This window comes from Schistocerca nitens, chromosome 2 (assembly GCF_023898315.1).
Source record: "Schistocerca nitens isolate TAMUIC-IGC-003100 chromosome 2, iqSchNite1.1, whole genome shotgun sequence".
Classification (NCBI taxonomy): Eukaryota; Metazoa; Arthropoda; class Insecta; order Orthoptera; family Acrididae; genus Schistocerca; species Schistocerca nitens.
The window spans coordinates 212,249,719-212,267,986 of NC_064615.1; the positions used below are offsets into that span (position 1 = coordinate 212,249,719).

General features: G+C 43.9%; 1 protein-coding gene across 1 annotated transcript in view; it reads right to left on the reverse strand.

The window, feature by feature from the left end:
- The window catches only part of LOC126234930 (inter-alpha-trypsin inhibitor heavy chain H4-like), a 194,105-nt gene extending 182,442 nt beyond the window's left edge, over positions 1-11,663 (reverse strand). Inside the window, exon 1 of the mRNA XM_049943670.1 lies at positions 11,235-11,663. Within this exon, the coding sequence (XP_049799627.1) occupies positions 11,235-11,663 (429 nt within the window). The remainder of the gene's footprint in view (positions 1-11,234) is intronic.
- Positions 11,664-18,268: the final 6,605 nt, after the last annotated feature.

The following is an 18,268-nucleotide window of genomic DNA, read 5'->3' on the forward strand; positions in this document are numbered from 1 at the left end:
TGTGGCCTAGCGGTTCTAGGTGCTTCATTTCGGAACTTCGCTGCTGCTACGGTCGCAGGTTCGAATCCTGCCTCGGGCATGGATGTATGTGGTGTTGCTATGTCGACTACACTGGTAGACACTGCGAGAGAGACGTTCTCCGTCACTGTGTGTTTTACGGTTAAATTTTTGAGAGCGAGCATTCCTGGAAGTCAGCCAATATATTGCTTCCTCCTACGTATATCTCGCGAAAATACCATGAAAAAAAAGAAGATATATCTGATCCCACTCTTAGGTTTACCGGCAATCGTGCCTGTGAACCATTCGCGAGTGGAGCAGGAAAAGGGGAAGTGACACTATTTCACAAAGTATTCTCCGCCATACACCGTAAGGTGGTTTGGGGAGTATAGACCTAAAGCACTCCACTGAAGTCAATAGCGGCCCAGGTTTGTTCATACCTTTTGAGATGCATCCTGTGTAATAAATGTAAAAATACGGCATTGTTCACGGATGTGTCGAGAGTGGGAGAAACCAACTTTCTCCCTCGTCTGCAGCAGTACTGCGCATCGTCCACGCCGTCGCCCGCTGGGAACACGGAAGAGCTATGGCCTCGGTGCGGTGTGATATCGCGTGACGCGATGCACGCCTAATTGAAGATGCGTGCCGCGCGCACTTCTCAACTGGCTGCGTGCGCATCGCTGCAGACTTCCCCACGGACTGTAGCAAATAGAACGCTAGTCTTTCTCCGCGTGTTTGGTAACTTGAGGCACTGACACCGCTGATCCACTCACAAATAGTGCGTGGGAAGGACGACAAGTGATAAACCTAACTTTTGACTTACTCATCGAGATCAGTTTGTGAGATTTGTCTGGAAGGAAGTAGGATGTTGGCAGGCTCATTTTCCAATGTACACGCTCGGAATTTCAACACTAAATCCCTCCGTGATGGACTACGCCTCTTCTCCAGCCTGAAACTGTAGTTTAACGTCTCCGAAACACCCTCGCGTTACCAAACAATCCCATGACGAACCGTGCCATTCATTGCTAGATATTCCCTCTCTCTCGTAACGTCTTCGGTGTATGAAATAAATTCCCTTAAGGTTATTCCACTGAATCTAAGCCCGGCAACTAGTTTTATCTGATCGTTTCAATTCTCGTCCCGAAGTATGTATACTGCCAAGCGTTTTAGGGCTGTTACTGCTGCCGGTGTTGTATCCCCAATAGTGTAATCTAAAACTAATGGATCAGTCAGCTTATCCTAGCGCAGTACATTAGATTTATGAACGTTGGGGATCAGTTGCCAGTCTCACCGCCAAATAGCGTTCCCCAGCGGGTCTACTTGCATTCCGATATCGTTTTCTTCCCTTGACACTAAACGACAGCATGCGGCAGTATCCAAGCATTTTCGGGAAGTCGATGATCCATGATGCTGTGGTGTGTAGGAAGGTGTCGTCGTTGAGTGACTGCAGGAGACTGCAGTCTACATTTTATATCCTCTCTACTTCGACCATCATCAGTTATTTTACTCCCTAAATACCAAAACTCCTTTACTACTTTAAGTGTCTCATTTCCTAATCTAATTCCCTCAACATCACCCGACTTAATTCCACTACATTCCATTATCCTCGTTTTGCTTTTGTTGATGTTCATCTTATATCCTCCTTTCAAGACACTGTCCATTCCGTTCAACTGCTCTTCCAAGTCCTTTGCTGTCTCTGACAGAATTACAATGTCATCTTTACTGCTTGCTCAATATACAGATTGAATAACATCGGGGAGAGGCTACAACCCTGTCTTACTCCCTTCCCAACCGCTGCTTCCCTTTCATGCCCCTCGAATCTTATAACTGCCATCTGGTTTCTGTACAAATTGTAAATAGCCTTTCGCTCCCTGTATTTTACCCCTGCCACCTTCAGAATTTGAAAGAGAGTATTCCAGTTAACGTTGTCAAAAGCTTTCTCTAAGTCTACAAATGCTAGAAACGTAGGTTTGCCTTTTCTTAATCTTTCTTCTAAGATAAGTCGTAAGGTTAGTATTGCCTCACGTGTTCCAACATTTATACGGAATCCAAACTGATCTTCCTCGAGGTCCGCTTCTACCAGTTTTTCCATTCGTCTGTAAAGAATTCGCGTTAGTATTTTGCAGCTGTGACTTATTAAACTGATAGTTCGGTAATTTTCACATCTGTCAACACCTGCTTTCTTTGGTATTGGAATTATTATATTCTTCTTGAAGTCTGTGGGTATTTCGCCTGTGTCATACATCTTGCTCACCAGATGGTACAGTTTTGTCATGACTGGCTCTCCCAAGGCCATCAGTAGTTCTAATGGAATGTTGTCTACTCCCGGGGCCTTGTTTCGACTCAGGTCTTTCAGTGCTCTGTCAAACTCTTCACGCAGTATCTTATCTCCCATTTCATCTTCATCTACATCCTCTTCCATTTCCATAATATTGTCCTCAAGTACATCGCCCTTGTATAAACCTTCTATATACTCCTTCCACCTTTCTGCCTTCCCTTCTTTGCTTAGAACTGGGTTGCCATCTGAGCTCTTGATATTCATACAAGTGGTTCTCTTCTCTCCAAAGGTCTCTTTAATTTTCCTGTAGGCAGTATCTATCTTACCCCTAGTGAGACAAGCCTCTACATCCTTACATTTGTCCTCTAGCCATCCCTGCTTAGCCATTTTGCACTTTCTGTCGATCTCATTTTTGAGACGTTTGTATTCCCTTTTGCCTGCTTCATTTACTGCATTTTTATATTTTCTCCTTTCATCAATTAAATTCAATATTTCTTCTGTTACCCAAGGATTTCTATTAGCCCTCGTCTTTTTACCTACTTGATCCTCTGCTGCCTTCACTACTTCATCCCTCAGAGCTACCCATTCTTCTTCTACTGTATTTCTTTCCCCCATTCCTGTCAATTGTTCCCTTATGCTCTCCTTGAAACTCTCTACAACCTCTGGTTCTTTCAGTTTATCCAGGTCCCATCTCCTTAAATTCCCACCTTTTTGCAGTTTCTTCAGTTTCAATCTGCAGTTCATAACCAATAAATTGTGGTCAGAATCCACATCTGCCCCTGGAAATGTCTTGCAATTTAAAACCTGGTTCCTAAATCTCTGTCTTACCATTATATAATCTATCTGATACCTATTAGTATCTCCAGGATTCTTCCATGTACACAGCCTTCTTTTATGATTCTTGAACCAAGTGTTAGCTATTATTAAGTTATGCTCTGTGCAAAATTCTACAAGGCGGCTTCCTCTTTCATTTCTACCCCCCAATCCATATTCACCTACTATGTTTCCTTCTCTCCCTTTTCCTACTGACGAATTCCAGTCACCCATGACTATTAAATTTTCGTCTCCCTTCACTACCTGAATAATTTCTTTTATCTCGTCATACATTTCATCAATTTCTTCATCATCTGCAGAGCTAGTTGGCATATAAACTTGTACTACTGTAGTAGGCATGGGCTTTGTGTCTATCTTGGCCACAATAATGCGTTCACTATGCTGTTTGTAGTAGCTAACCCGCACTCCTATTTTTTTATTCATTATTAAACCTACTCCCGCATTACCCCTATTTGATTTTGTATCTATAACCCTGTAATCACCTGACCAAAAGTCTTGTTCCTCCTGCCACCGAACTTCACTAATTCCCACTATATCTAACTTTAACCTATCCATTTCCCTTTTTAAATTTTCTAACCTACCTGCCCGATTAAGGGATCTGACATTCCACGCTCCGATCCGTAGAATGCCAGTTTTCTTTCTCCTGATTACGACGTCCTCTTGAGTAGTCCCCGCCCGGAGATCCGAATGGGGGACTGTTTTACCTCCGGAATATTTTACCCAAGAGGACGCCATCATCATTTAATCATATAGTAAAGCTGCATGTCCTCGGGAAAAATTACGGCTGTAGTTTCCCCTTGCTTTCAGCCGTTCGCAGTACCAGCACAGCAAGGCCGTTTTGGTTAATGTTACAAGGCCAGATCAGTCAATCATCCAGACTGTTGCCCCTGCAACTACTGAAAAGGCTGCTGCCCCTCTTCAGGAACCACATGTTTGTCTGGCCTCTCAACAGATACCCCTCCGTTGTGGTTACACCTACGGTACGGCCATCTGTATCGCTGAGGCACGCAAGCCTCCCCACCAACGGCAAGGTCCATGGTTCATGGGGGAAGTAGAACTACTTAAACCTAACTAATCTAAGGACATCACACACATCCATGCTCGAGGCAGCATTCGAGCCTGCGACCGTAGCAGCAGCGCGGTTCCGGACAGAAGCACCTAGAACCGCTCGACCACAGCGTCCGGCTCCTGTTTCTACTTCGCTGTTACATCAGAAAGGGTCAACTTGGGAAGCGTTGGTAGGGTTGAAATGTCGCTGATGGATTTGTTACTTAGTCGACAATCAGTAACTACTCCACGTTCGAAGTCACTGAGCTCTCCTACCGAACCATTCTGCTGTTAATGCTCCTGTACAGACAACACTATATTCCCAACAGCATTTTATACTGATGGATCCGGCTGTCCTGACGATCAACTGCTCAGTTCCGCTTTACGAGCTACGGGTGTCCGGATACTTTTGATTAGCCAGCGTGTGATTCAAAGATTTCTGCTTTCTGCTAAAGCTTCATTCCTCTGTTACTATACGGTCATACGATGTAGCGCTGTTATACAAATTTTTCAAAAGTCTCAGAAGTACTCTCTGACCTTGTGGTCTACTAGGCAATTAAGCCCCAAGTCTCCACTGATAAAATTTTATAAGGGTAGTTGAATATTTAAGAAGACGAACGAGAATTTGGCTTACAATCAGACTGTGTTTTGGATCAGAGTCAGAGATCGTCGAAGAACAGAAAGAGGATAGAAGAAGAAACTGGTCGTGGCTTTGTTACAAGAAATCTTTCGGAGTTTCGCTACAGATGATTCAGTGAAACTACACCATTTACTTGGAGCCTACTGAATTTACGAAACGCTTGCACTGTGCATACATTAATTCTTACAATGGCTGAATTAATTGTCTTTTTCGCCATATACTCGCGGCTATTTTGAAGAATAATTAACTAGCTGCACTTTTGCTCATTTGCAGACTTACAAATTTGAATAAAAGGCACCCACTATGAGATGGATGTGCATAAACGTATAAGAGTGAGTACTAAACAACAGTTTTTCGTGCTGTTTATTTCTGAATCGTCCCAACCTAGGAGTTGGTAAATTAATATATGAAAACAACAGAAATAGCAACTAAATGTGTTTGTTCGGATGATGGGCTCCATCTGTCAAAGAACTAATTCTTTTTTTCTGAGAAGCGTGGTGGTCCGCATCAGGCTGACGAAATGCGTCCGCCACGAGGCAAACAGCCACGGGGAACCACTGTGACGTCAACAGGGAAATCGAGGAAATTTGCTTCAGCTCCACTGTCGCCCGTGCTTCTGCTGTAGAGACGTGTAACGGTGTCCGGCCCTTACATAAATCAGTCATACAGTGCTATTCCTGAACCTCTTATGACTAATGGACGACATTACCATCTTACGACGACACACACACACACACACACACACACACACACACACACACACACACACACACACACACACACACACACACTCCCTCATTCGATTTGAGCACATATGTGCGTGGAGGGGGGTGGGAGGGCAAGGAGTGGGGTGGATGATTATCAGTACATCTCGGCACAAGTATTAATTTCTTGCATAAGTTCGTAGCATTTTCCTGTAAATTTAGTAAACACAAGAGATACACTTAAGAGAAACTTCAGTCGTCAATAATATTTTCACCTTCGCTATTTGCAACAGCCTGCCAACGCTGGAGCAATTTTTAGATTCCGTGACAGTAGAAATCACGTAGTTGTGATGCGAAGAACTTACCGATCCATGTTGGAAGCGTACTTTCATCCGGAAAGGAAGTTCCTTGAAGGTTGTTCGATAGAAAGCGGGAAAGGTGAAAATCTGAGGGCGCAAGATCAGGTGAGAATAACTTGGGAGCGGAATGACTTCCCAACTCAACTCTTGTGAAGTGTTTTTGTCATTCTAGCAGAATGCGAGTGGGCGTTATCGTGGAGTAGCATCATTTAGCGTATTCTTCTTGGTCGTTGTTCTTGGGTTGCGTCTACAGTGCGTATCAGTCATTGACAATAAATGTCAACAGTGATGCTTACACGTCGGGGAAGTAATTCGTGATACATCACACCGTCGCTATTCCACCAGATACATAATATAACTATTTGTGTGTGGATGCGAGCAGGTCTTTGTATGAAGAGTTGCTACTTTGTTCAGGCTCAACCATTCCCTTCTTTTCCTTACGCGAACATAAAGATACCGTTTGTCTTCATCAGTAACGATACAGCATAGGAATGGTCGCTGTTGTTCACGAACAAATTGATGACGAGGAAGCACTATGCTTACACCCTGATTTTCGTGATTTTGACCCGAGCGTGAGATACCCATACACCTGATTTTTGAACCTTCCCTATCACATGCAAATGTCGCACGATGGTGGAATTATCATACTTTATCACATTTGCCAATTCTCGAGTCATTATTGATTAATGCGTTTAAACGATCGTCATCATACCCCGAAGGTCTTCCTGAATGTGTAGAGTCACTTATGTCAAAAGAGGCCTCCTTAACAACAGGAAACAATTTTTTTGGTGGGCTCTGTCCAGTGCGTTATCCCCATACACGGCGCAAATCTTTCTCTCTGCCTACATTGTTGTCGTCTCTCTACTGAACTCAATCACAAGAATACGCCGGAAATGTTCCGATTTTTCCGCTTTGTATTCCATTTTCTAGCGTCCACAGCTCCACTCACAATCTCCAATGACAAAATTACAATATGTGGACTTAAGTAGCAGTACTGAACTACAAATAAATAATGGCAGTTGGCGAGTAAACCCACAGCAACTGTAATACCAACATGCAAAACCAAAACTCTACGAACTTATGCACCAATCATATAAATCCGATGCAAATACAGATCATAGTAGTGCGTTACCAGCATATTTCAGAAACTGCCTTCCACTCCTCTTTGTCTGGTTTTACTTCACCTTGTGTATATTGATCTTTATCTAATAGGTAATCGCTTGCTAACATGGAAGTGAAAGCTTCATGTTTAAGGAAACTACTCTAACAGTTGTAGACTGTAAAGAGCCTTTATCACATTCGTACAGCTCGTTATTTGTAACTTTGTTTAAAGCAATATTTGGGAATTAGGGAATTGTTTTATAAAAATTTCATAGACATGGCCTCTGACAGATGATTCGTGTCTTTTCGAAAGACACGAATCTTGCCATTCGCCTGTTTCGTGTTCGTATTCACTTAGTGAGTCCTGGTAGTTTACTGTTACTACTGAAGACCAGTTCGTTAAGGTCACCGCGCAGCTCGCCTTGAATCTACACACATGACTAGCGTCTGTGTGTTTGGTACATCGACCATTGAGTATGGTATTAGGGGGTTACCCACAATTTTGTAGGCAGTTGGCAGGCTAGTTCTCTCAATCTATGCCTCACACGTGGCCTACTGACAAAATACAACTTTTCCCCCGTAACTGCAGATCGCACGAGAGCCCAGCTTTAAAGTCACTGCGAATCCATTAATTGGCGATCACTTGCCATAGGTTTTGCCACAGTGGGTTTAACTCAGAAGAAAAGGAAGATACGAATGAAACAAAAGCGGCTCTAAGAAATAAGACATACTTGAAGCTTCCGAGATGCGAAAAGGAGTTACGCAAGGAGACGATCTTTCGCCTATTTGTTCACTTGTGTCCTTGAGGAGGAGATCTGAGAACGGAAACAGTAATTCGAAAAGTCCTCAGTAAATGACCATGTACGACTGGACTGTAAACATAAGAATCTTACAATTCAGTGTTTAGTTTTTGTAGCCAGTCTTGCAATAAAGTCCGGAAACAGAGCAGGTCTAATGGTAACAATAAAAAAAGATCATTTTTAGCAGAATCATAGGAAAGAAGACTTGTCTTCAAATATTCAATATTGTACACAAAAACAGAATATTTGACAAATATAATATATGCTCCGACGTATATAAACAATAGTTACGGAAAAATTTCAAGCGTCAACAAATTTAAATAGTAACGCAGAAGAACAGCCGTGATGGTGAGACTAATAAACTCAGGGTAAGGGCGATGGATAGGCCTTTCAGTTCAGTAAATGTGTGTATAATAAGACATCTCTTCTCAAGCGAAGTTACAGTATTATGTTATAGTAACAGAATCAGAATGTATATGCAGTGTATGACTGCGTTTAACTAAGACGGGAGGAATAGAATGAATGTGTGTGAAATCTTATGGGACTTAACTGCTAAGGTCATCAGTCCCTAAGCTTACACACTACTTAACCTAAATTATCCTAAGGAGAAACACACACATCCAAGCCCGAGGGAGGACTCGAACCTCCGCCGGGACCAGCCGCACAGCCCATGACTGGAGCGCCCTAGCCAGCGCGGCTAATCCCACGCGGCAGGGAGGAATAGAAAACATGGAAAAGAAAGAGGAAAATCCTAAGAAAAATACTATTTGGAACAGTAAACAACAGTGAATGCGGGAAGGAGTAATGAAAATCGGTAAAAACAAACTTAACTAAATGCAACGATGAGGAAACGTCTTATGGCCATCTGGTTGGGGGGGTGGGGGGGGGGGGGTGGAAAAGAATAAGTGAGACAGTTTTTGAACATGTCAACTGGAAAAAAATTTCCTTGGTGCAAGTGGTTGTAAGAAATCACGTATGATCTGAAAGAGATGAAGAATGTGAAATTCTTAACAGCCATACCTTTCGAAAGAAGGTTTTAGAGTCCAATGATAAACAAAAACAGAAAACAGGAGAACTGTAAGAAGCTGTAAACAATGGCACTCTGACAAAAAGAAATGTTATTTGAGCAACTGGATGTTAGAAATATTTGTGTGGTCCATAGAAGGCCCCAATCGACAAAAAAGAAGGCGACTCCATTTATGACAGTGGGTATCACTATGGCTATGAATGTACAGATGACTATTTATGGCAGCCTAACAGTACTGTAATGTGCAAATTATTCCACACGTCACGTAACGTCTATTTAGGTTTACGGCCAGCTACTGATCGCTGCTCCAGTAGCCAATGCTTTTCACGTCCTTGCCCGCATCTCGTGGTCGTGCGGTAGCGTTCTCGCTTCCCACGCCCGGATTCCCGGGTTCGATTCCCGGCGGGATCAGGGATTTTCTCTGCCTCGTGATGGCTGGGTGTTGTGTGCTGTCCTTAGGTTAGTTAGGTTTAAATAGTTCTAAGTTCTAGGGGACTGATGACCATAGATGTTTAGTCCCATAGTGCTCAGAGCCATTTGAACCATTTTTTCACGTCCTTGTTTATCAACAGCGTGCTGTCCCTCTGCAGTTAATAGCGCTATCTGCGAACAATTCAAAGCCGTCCGGCTCGTTCGTAAAACCTGTTTTACACGAGAGACTTCCTGGTCAAAGTCTTATACTCGTTGAACTACGCGTAATCAGCTGCCAACAACGTTGCGAGTCCTAAAATATTGAGTATGCTGCATACTGCGCATGCGCAGGAACAAGGGGCCTGTAGCTTCGTCTGCAAACGTCGGAAGTTAACTTGTACTCACTGCCCTCTCTGCTATTATAACATTGGATTTTGTGCTTTTTTGTTTCCGTAACACAGTGGAAAGGTTGCACAAGGACTTGGTATTTTTCCTACTAGCGTTCAGCCACATGAGAACACAACATTATCTGCGTTTTACAATGCCTGGACAATTTCAATTATCAGGCATGTGGAGGGTGTACCATACGACCATTGTCAGGAATATCGACTACTGATTTAACTTTTGTCATTAATCTATTATCGTTGCTTGTTCCTACATTCTGCTCCTATATTTAGATTTATTCATAAAACAAGTGGTCCCTCTTAATCTAAGTTTCACTATTCAGGTGCCAAACGGTACAACACACGCAATTTTACCTCTTTTTGTACACCAAAACTACCGTTCGTGACACACGAGAAACAGTGCAGGAGTCTTCCGTGTTTCCCGGGAAGTCCCGAATTATAGCAATACCTTTTTAATCCTCCCGGCTCTCTTAGTGACCCCCTGTTTCTCCCGCATCTTTCGTCAGAAATCACTGTTGTAAATGTTAACTCCACGAAGTACCATCGATAGTACAAGTTTCATGACGGACACATCACGAAAAGTTTTCGTATAATAATCGACATTATTGTCGACATACAGTGTTTTCTGCTTTTGTTTTTACGGAAAGAAACCGCGGAGCGAAGGACGAATGAAACGGCCTACACATCTAGAGGAGTCGTGAGAGGGGGAATGTTAATGTTTACTCGTTTCTCGATATGAACAACAGACGGAAGTAATAAGAACTCACACAGCAGTATCATAAAGACGTTCATGTTTAAACACGCTCGTTACGTTATTTCTCAGCTGACTCAAACAACACAACGTTTCATAATGCTTCTAAAGAGTTTTTTTTCTTTCATGAACAATAGGTTGACTGATCAGAAAAACAGCAGCAGCTTATAACTTATTAAATGAGAGCTTATGTTTAAAATCAGTTTTGAAGATAATAGCAAAGAGTTTTTTAATTCTGCAGCTTCTCTAAGTAAGTACTTGTAGGGTGCACAGTTGTTAAATTTTATTGTGATTGTATTCGTTTGTTATTGTTTTGTTTGGATTAGATTAGATTAAATTTATTTTTCATTCCATAGACCCAAAAATGAGGGGATTCCCATAGGTGTGGAACACCTCAAAAGACATAATACAGCCTAACAAACACATTTAGAACGCTTGAATGTAAAACTCATTTCTGAATTTATACCACATTACATGCTTTTAGGCTCTTGAAAACTTCGTCTCGGTTTGTGGAGTGACCTAAAAATATGGTACCGTATCATGTAAAAGAGTAAATGTAAGCAAAACTGTCAATTTCCTTAAATATTTTTGTCTCCTAAGTTAACCATTCTAAGAAAATACCACGTTGTTGTTCAGCTGAAGTATACTGCGAGCAGATATCTCTTAAACCTCCCTAAAATCGTGACCAGATGGTCGTCAATACCCTTTGGGCGCCCTAGTGATGTGCCGAGAGCGCTATAGAAGAGCCATTTGGCACAAGTAGTCGATTGAGAAAGTCGCTCGTGTAATTCATGCTTAAGATAAAACTGAGACGACGTCGCGGACAAGGTGACTGTTATAATGCCGCGGAGAAGGCGGAATTGCAGCGCAGTGGTACTCACGACTTCCGTCGTCTCCGGAAGCGGGGGTGGCGTCGGGCCATCGGTAGCGGCGACGGCGATGAGGGTGGCGGGCGGCGGGGGCGTCGTGGTGGTGGAGGCGGTGGTAGCGGGCGGCGTCGTGGTCGACTCCTGGTCGGCGGCGGTCGAGGCCGCGAGCGCGACCAGCACGATCGAGAACAGCTGTGGCGCGCGACTGAGCATGACGGCGAGTGGTAGGCGCGCTGCCGCCGGCGACCTTATATAGGCGAGGTCCTCTCTCCCTCCCTCCCCTCCACCCTCTCCCTCGCGCTCGCGAACGCCACCGCGGGAATCTTCCGAGAAAGCTCTGTTTACACGGCCGGACGCCACCTGTGCCCCGTGTCCGGATTTACGATCTCTGGCGGCAGCTTTGAAGTCGGTGCGGTCCTCTGCCTGTAATGGGTAACACATCGGCCCGAGGAGTGTTCCTCCCTCTTCTATTTTTTCTGGTGATGTGATGTCAAATAATTCACGGTGCGAGGTTCTCGGTAAATTTTTGCAACTGAAAGAACGATTTCTGGGTCGTACCTCGTTTTCTGTTTAGAGTGCATTGCTCGTCTTCGCCAGTTCTTTCGAATATGTGTGGACCGACAGAGTCTAGTGACGTTACTATGACAATCTGCTAGATGAATATGTACTGCGTGTACCACGTACATAGGCAGGGACGCTCAGACGTTCCTTCTGCCAGTGGCTCGGAGCTTCCATACCGTCACTCCAAGTCTCCTTCAGCAGATACTGGCCCTTCATCTTCGGGTGCCAAAGCACATAATCATCCCCAGTATGCTCCTGTGTCCCGACGAGACGTATTTTCCATCATCAGAGATGCATGTAGTAATGGTATGGCCGTCCTTTATCTTTTCGGAAATCGACATCAGAAAGTGATCGATTTCTGGACGTTTTTGCTAACACAGAACCTCATAATGAGGCGACACGATAAATATCAGTCCACTTTTGCTAACTATTTAAGGAACCTTTTTTCCAATCCATCCTGGAGCTAGTCCCGAGTGAGCGGTGTTGACAGGTGAAGCTAAAATCTCATGACCACCAAAGGCTAGGCATGTCTCCAACCGACATCTTCAACACGAGCTGTTGCCGATTCGTTTCCGCACACTAGGAGCACCACCGATTTTTTCCTGTTTTCTATGCTTTCTATGCGGATGCAGCCATACGTTGCGCACTGGTAAGGCAGCTTACCTGTGAACGCCTGGAAAAATAAACATTTTCATAAATATAACATTTTCATTAAGTTTACACGGCTCTAACCAAAAAAAAAAAAAAAGAACGAAATCTTAGTAGGATGAAAACTGTAGATGTAGAACAACAGGAATATTTCTTCCTGATCCTTTTGATATATAATCACATTAGCTCTCACGCTGACTTTATTTCAATTTTTTTTGTACAGATTAGTAAATTTCATTTTTATACACCGGTCCATAGTTGAAATCTATGCACTGACGGTCTGTCTTGCTTAGTTACTTTTTGTAATGAATAAATATGTATTTTCCTTCCTGTTGATAATGCGTTAGCGTTTGCAGTCTACTTCCTGCCAAATAGTACCCCGAAACAGCCCAAAAAAAATTTCAGACCTCTAATTAAAATAGATTTTTTGTGCATAAAATAAACGTATCAGAAAATTTAATCCTCGGTAAATTCAGTTCAAAGCTATATTTGATCTCCGACACACTTCTGTTGTTCCTAATACACTCCAGTTGCGTAATCTTCTTGGTTTACATGTTTCTCATCTTCTCTCTCCTGTTTCTTTCTTTTTTTTTCTTGTTAATCCAGGCTTTTTAGTTCCACCAAGGACCGACTTTTAACTTTGGCCACTCTCATGGGATCAGTGGCCAACGGTGATTCTCTCACATTAAACCCAGAATACATTTCTAGCAACTCTAGAACTTCACAAGGCAACGGCCTAGCCATTGTCATCGGACGTCCGCCCCGAATGAATTCAACGAGCAGTATAGAACAAAATGAGACAAAAAAAAAAAAAGCCTCAGTGGATACACCGGTTGCCGTGAGATCAGCGAAGTTAAGCGCTGTCGGGCGTGGCGGGCACTTGGATGGGTGTCCATCCAAGCCGCCATAGCCGGCCGCGGTGGTCTCGCGGCTCTAGGCGCTCAGTCCGGAACCGCGCGACTGCTACGGTCGCAGGTTCGAATCCTGCCTCGGGCATGGATGTGTGTGATGTCCTTAGGTTAGTTAGGTTTAAGTAGTTCTAAGTTCTAGGGGACTGATGACCACAGCTGTTAAGTCCCATAGTGCTCAGAGCCATTTGAACCATTTTTTGAACCAGGCCGCCATGCACTGTTGCCATTTTTCGGGGTGCACTCAGCCTCGTCATGCCAATTGAGGAGCTACTCGACCAAATAGTAGCGGCTCCGGTCAAAGACAACCATCGTAACGACGGGGAGAGCGGTGTGCTGACCACACGCCCCTCTTATCCGCATCCTCCTCACCTGAGGATGACACGGCGGTCCCGATGGGCCACTTGTGGCCTGAAGCCGGAGTGCTTTGCTTTTAGAACTTCACACCTCTCGTTAAAATAAATTACAGGCCTAATAAAATTGAGAAAGACAAAACAGCAGCAACTCAAACTACAGAAAAGTTTTTGAGGAAAACAACGCTCTAGAACCAAAGATATACGACGGAAACAGAATAGCATTGCGAAGCGTATCCTGTAACACAGCTGTCAACTTGAAAAACAGTTGTGTACTACATGTTTCCCGAACAGGGGTCTGATGACCACAGGTGAAAGCAGCGGGAACATGAATGTGGACGCACACCGAGAGATCTTTAAGTTGATTTTTAAACAGCTTCCTGATGACCAATTCAGTTCTTTTAACCACAATTTTGTTCAAACAAACCCTAAATATCGATTTAAGATGAAAATAAGAAGCCGGCCAGTGTGGCCGAGCAGTTCTAGGTGCTGTAGTCTGGAACCGCGCGACCGCTACGGTCGCAGGTTCGAATCCTGCCTCGGACATGGATGTGTGTGATGTTCTTACGTTAGTTAGGTTTAATTAGTTCTAAGCTCTAGGGGACTGATGACCTCAGATGTTAAGTCCCATTGTGCTCAGAGCCATTTGAAAACAAGAAATCTGTTTTTTGAAACTGATACAAGAGCAAGTTGCCTTAATACATGAAACGTATTCGCAGTTGCGAATACACGCAAGCATCAGCTGTATAAAGAAATGACGACGATAAAAGTTTGTGCCAGACCGGGGCTCGAACCTGGATTTCCCGCTTATTGCGAGCGGACGCCTTACCATTTTTTAATTTTTTTTTTAATTTTACAAGAAAGGTTTCCCAGCATTTCAGAATGCAACTTCTCTGTTAGGAATGCTGATAACAAAACACATTTATCTACATGAACATAATCATAGTTCTTTCATGAAACAGCACTTACTCTAAAACTAAAGTTTATCCATTGGCTAGAAATTACAGAATACAGGTGACGAAGGGAAAAATTTTGTCTGGGTCTTTTTCAGTTATACAGTGTAAAAAGAATAATAGAAAAGTCCTTTATTTACCGAGCGAGGTGGCGCAGTGTTTAGCACACTGGACTCGCACTCAGAGGACGATGGTTCAAACACGCGTCCGGCCACGCTGATTTAGGTTTTCCGTTATTTCCCTAAATCGCTTCAGGCAAATGCCGTGATGGTTCCTTTGAAAGGCCACAGCTGATTTTCTTCCCCATCCTTCCCTAATCAGATGGGACCGATGACCTCGCTGTTTGGTCCCTTCCACCCAACCACCCTCCCCCCCCCCCCCCCCAAAAAAAAATCAACCAACCAATCACCTCATTTATTTAACATAGAAAGTAGAAAAAAAATCAAAGATGATCCTAGTGTGAGGAAGCGAACCGGCAACCGCTCGTGTTGAAGACGTCGGTTGGAGACATGCCTTCGGAAAACAGTCGCCGAGCCTTTGGTGGTCATGAGATTGTAGTTTCACCTGTCAACCCCGTTCTCTGGGGAGATTACAGCTAGCTTCAAGGTGGGCTGGAAAAAATGTTCGCTAAATAGTTAGCAAAAGTGGACTGGTATTTATCGTGTCGTCTCATTATCAGGTTTTGTGTCAACAAAAACGTCCAAAAATCGATCACTTTCTGATGTCCATTTCTGAAAAGATAAAGGACGTCCATATCCTTACTGCATGCATCTCTGATGATGGAAAATACGTCTCGTCGGGACACAGGAGCATACTGGGGATGATTATGTGCTTTGGCAGCCAAAGATAAAAGGCCAGTACCTGCTGAAGAAGAAACCATACGTCCGCTGTCGCGTCGCAGAGGAGACTGTGTTCGTTCGTGTCGTCCACATTACACCTCAGCCGGAGAGGGTGTCAGCCAGGGCGATGGCATGGAATTTGCGTCTCGTGGGGTATTTACCAGTAACGACGATGTACCAGGTGGCGCTTGTTTGCGTGGTAAAGAATGGTTGATGAACTGCGCGCCAAGTCTTCTAACCTGTGGGTGACGTTCTTCGACAGCATTCCTAGGGTGTGTGCTCATTGAGAGGTGATAAATACCTCGCGTAGTGGAAGTCCTAAAGCGAGGAAAGCCTGCATGGACATAACTATACTCCGTAAGGAAAAGTTTGATATACAATAGCGCTGGTTCAATGTGGGCCAGGGCGATCGGCGGTTTACAGGAGGTAGGTCAGAGTTCAACGATCGAAAGTCCAGTGATACTGTTGAGGCTGTGAGTGCGTAACTTCAAAAATGGCTCTGAGCACTATGGGACTCAACATCTTAGGTCATAAGTCCCCTAGAACTTAGAACTACTTAAACCTAACTAACCTAAGGACAGCACACACACCCATTCCCGAGGCAGGATTCGAACCTGCGACCGTAGCAGTCCCGCGGTTCCGGACTGCAGCGCCAGAACCGCACGGCCACCGCGGCCGGCAGTGCGTAACTTCAAGATCGTACATACCTGAGGAGCTGTATCGCACGCATGGACACTGACCAGGGCGAGACATCCTCTTCGCTTGTGGAGTATGACGCAGTCATACTTGACCTTGAATATTTATTTATTCACAGTATTTACACGTCAAGTTGCGTAGGACCAAATTGAGGATCAAATCTCCAAGGTCATGGAACGTGTCAGTACATGAAATTACAACATAAAAGTAGTAACAGATAAAAATAAAATGCTTATGAACCCAAAAAAAAGTCAAGCCGTAAGTTTAAGTAAACGGAATCAACAATACAACAAGAACCAGCTTAAGTTTTCAAGGAACTCCTCGACAGAATAGAAGGACTGACCCATGACGAAACTCTTCAGTTTCGATTTGAAAGCGCTTGGATTACTGCTAAGACTTTTGAATTCTTGTGGTAGCTTATTGAAAATGGATGTAGCAGTGTACTCCACACCTTTCTGCACAAGAGTTAAGGAAGTCCGATCCAAATTCAGGTTTTATTTCTGCCGAGAATTAACTGAATGAAAACTGCTTATTCTTGGGAATAAGCTACTATTGTTAACAAGAAATGACAGTAGCGAATATATATATTGAGAAGCCAATGTCAAAATACTCAGACTCGTGAACAGGGGTCGACGAGAGGTTCGTGAAGTTACACCACTTTTTGACCGATCGCCCGTTTCTCAGCCAAAAATATCCTTTTAGAATAAGAAGAGTTACCCCAAAATATAATACCCTACTGCATAAGCGAATGAAAATAAGCAGAGTAGACTAATTTTCGTGTCGAAGGATCACTTACTTCAGTTACCGTTCGAATAGTAAAAATGGCAGCATTAAGTCTTACAACAGGATCCTGAACGTGGGCTTTCCATGACAGTTTACTATCTGAACACCCAGAATTTTGAACTGTTCAGTTTCATATGCCCATTCTGTGAAATTAAAACGTCAGGTTTTGTTGAATTGTGTGTTTGAAACTGTAAAAACTGAGTCTTACTGCCGGCCGCGGTGGTCTAGCGGTTCTAGGCGCGCAGTCCGGAACCGCGCGACTGCTACGGTCGCAGGTTCGAATCCTGCCTCGGGCATGGATGTGTGTGATGTCCTTAGGTTAGTTAGGTTTAAGTAGTTCTAAGTTCTAGGGGACTGATAACCTCAGAAGTTAAGTCCCATAGTGCTCAGAGCCATTTGAACCATTTTTTGAGTCTTACTGTGATTTAGCGTTAGTTTATTTTCTACAAGCCATGAACGTACCTCACGAACTGCACTATTTGAAACCGAGCCAATGTTGCACACAACATCCTTTACTACCAAGTTAGTGTCATCAGCAAACAGAAATATTTTAGAGGGCATACCAGTACTGACAAAATAACGGAAGGGCGCTTGGATCCGACGCATCATCACTGTAGAGTTAGGTATAATTTGTGAGATGTATGTTATGCGGGGTGCCACGTAAATGTTAATAAACTGCACCTTTTTTATCATGTCCATTGCTCGCAATAACTGAACGCCCGACCTGATGTTCTGAAGATGACGCCAGAAGTTGATCACCGTGGTGCGACGGATGTCTCGAGTAAAACCGATTCCTAGACAGCGTAGAGTCTCCATGGTCCTGAACGGAGCCGTACTTTCATCAAGGTCATTGCGCAGGATTTGACGACGTTCATATGGCTGCCCGCACCGCTCCCATATTGTTCGATGCAACGTATTGACTCTTGAACCTCCTCGTGGGTACGTACGAAAAGATGAGGTCGTCTGCATAGGTGAGGCATTTGAATGTGTGTTCTCGCCGGGTGATCCCTGCAAAAACGTCGTTGAAGATCTCAGAGAAGCGATTGTAGTGTGATGGTGTACACGATCGATAAAAGGGACCAACCCTGTCGGTTTGACCGTGCAATCGATACTGGTGTCGTCGTCCGTCCATTGGCTGTCACCCTCGACGAATCGTCAAGAAATAAGCGCATGATTAAGAGGACGAAGGCAGGTGGGAAAGCCATCCGTTCCCCCGTCTTCGCGTGGAAGGTGCAGTTCACACGATCGAATACTTGATCGAAATCGACGGAAATCATGACTCCCTGCAGTCGACAGACTGTTTCA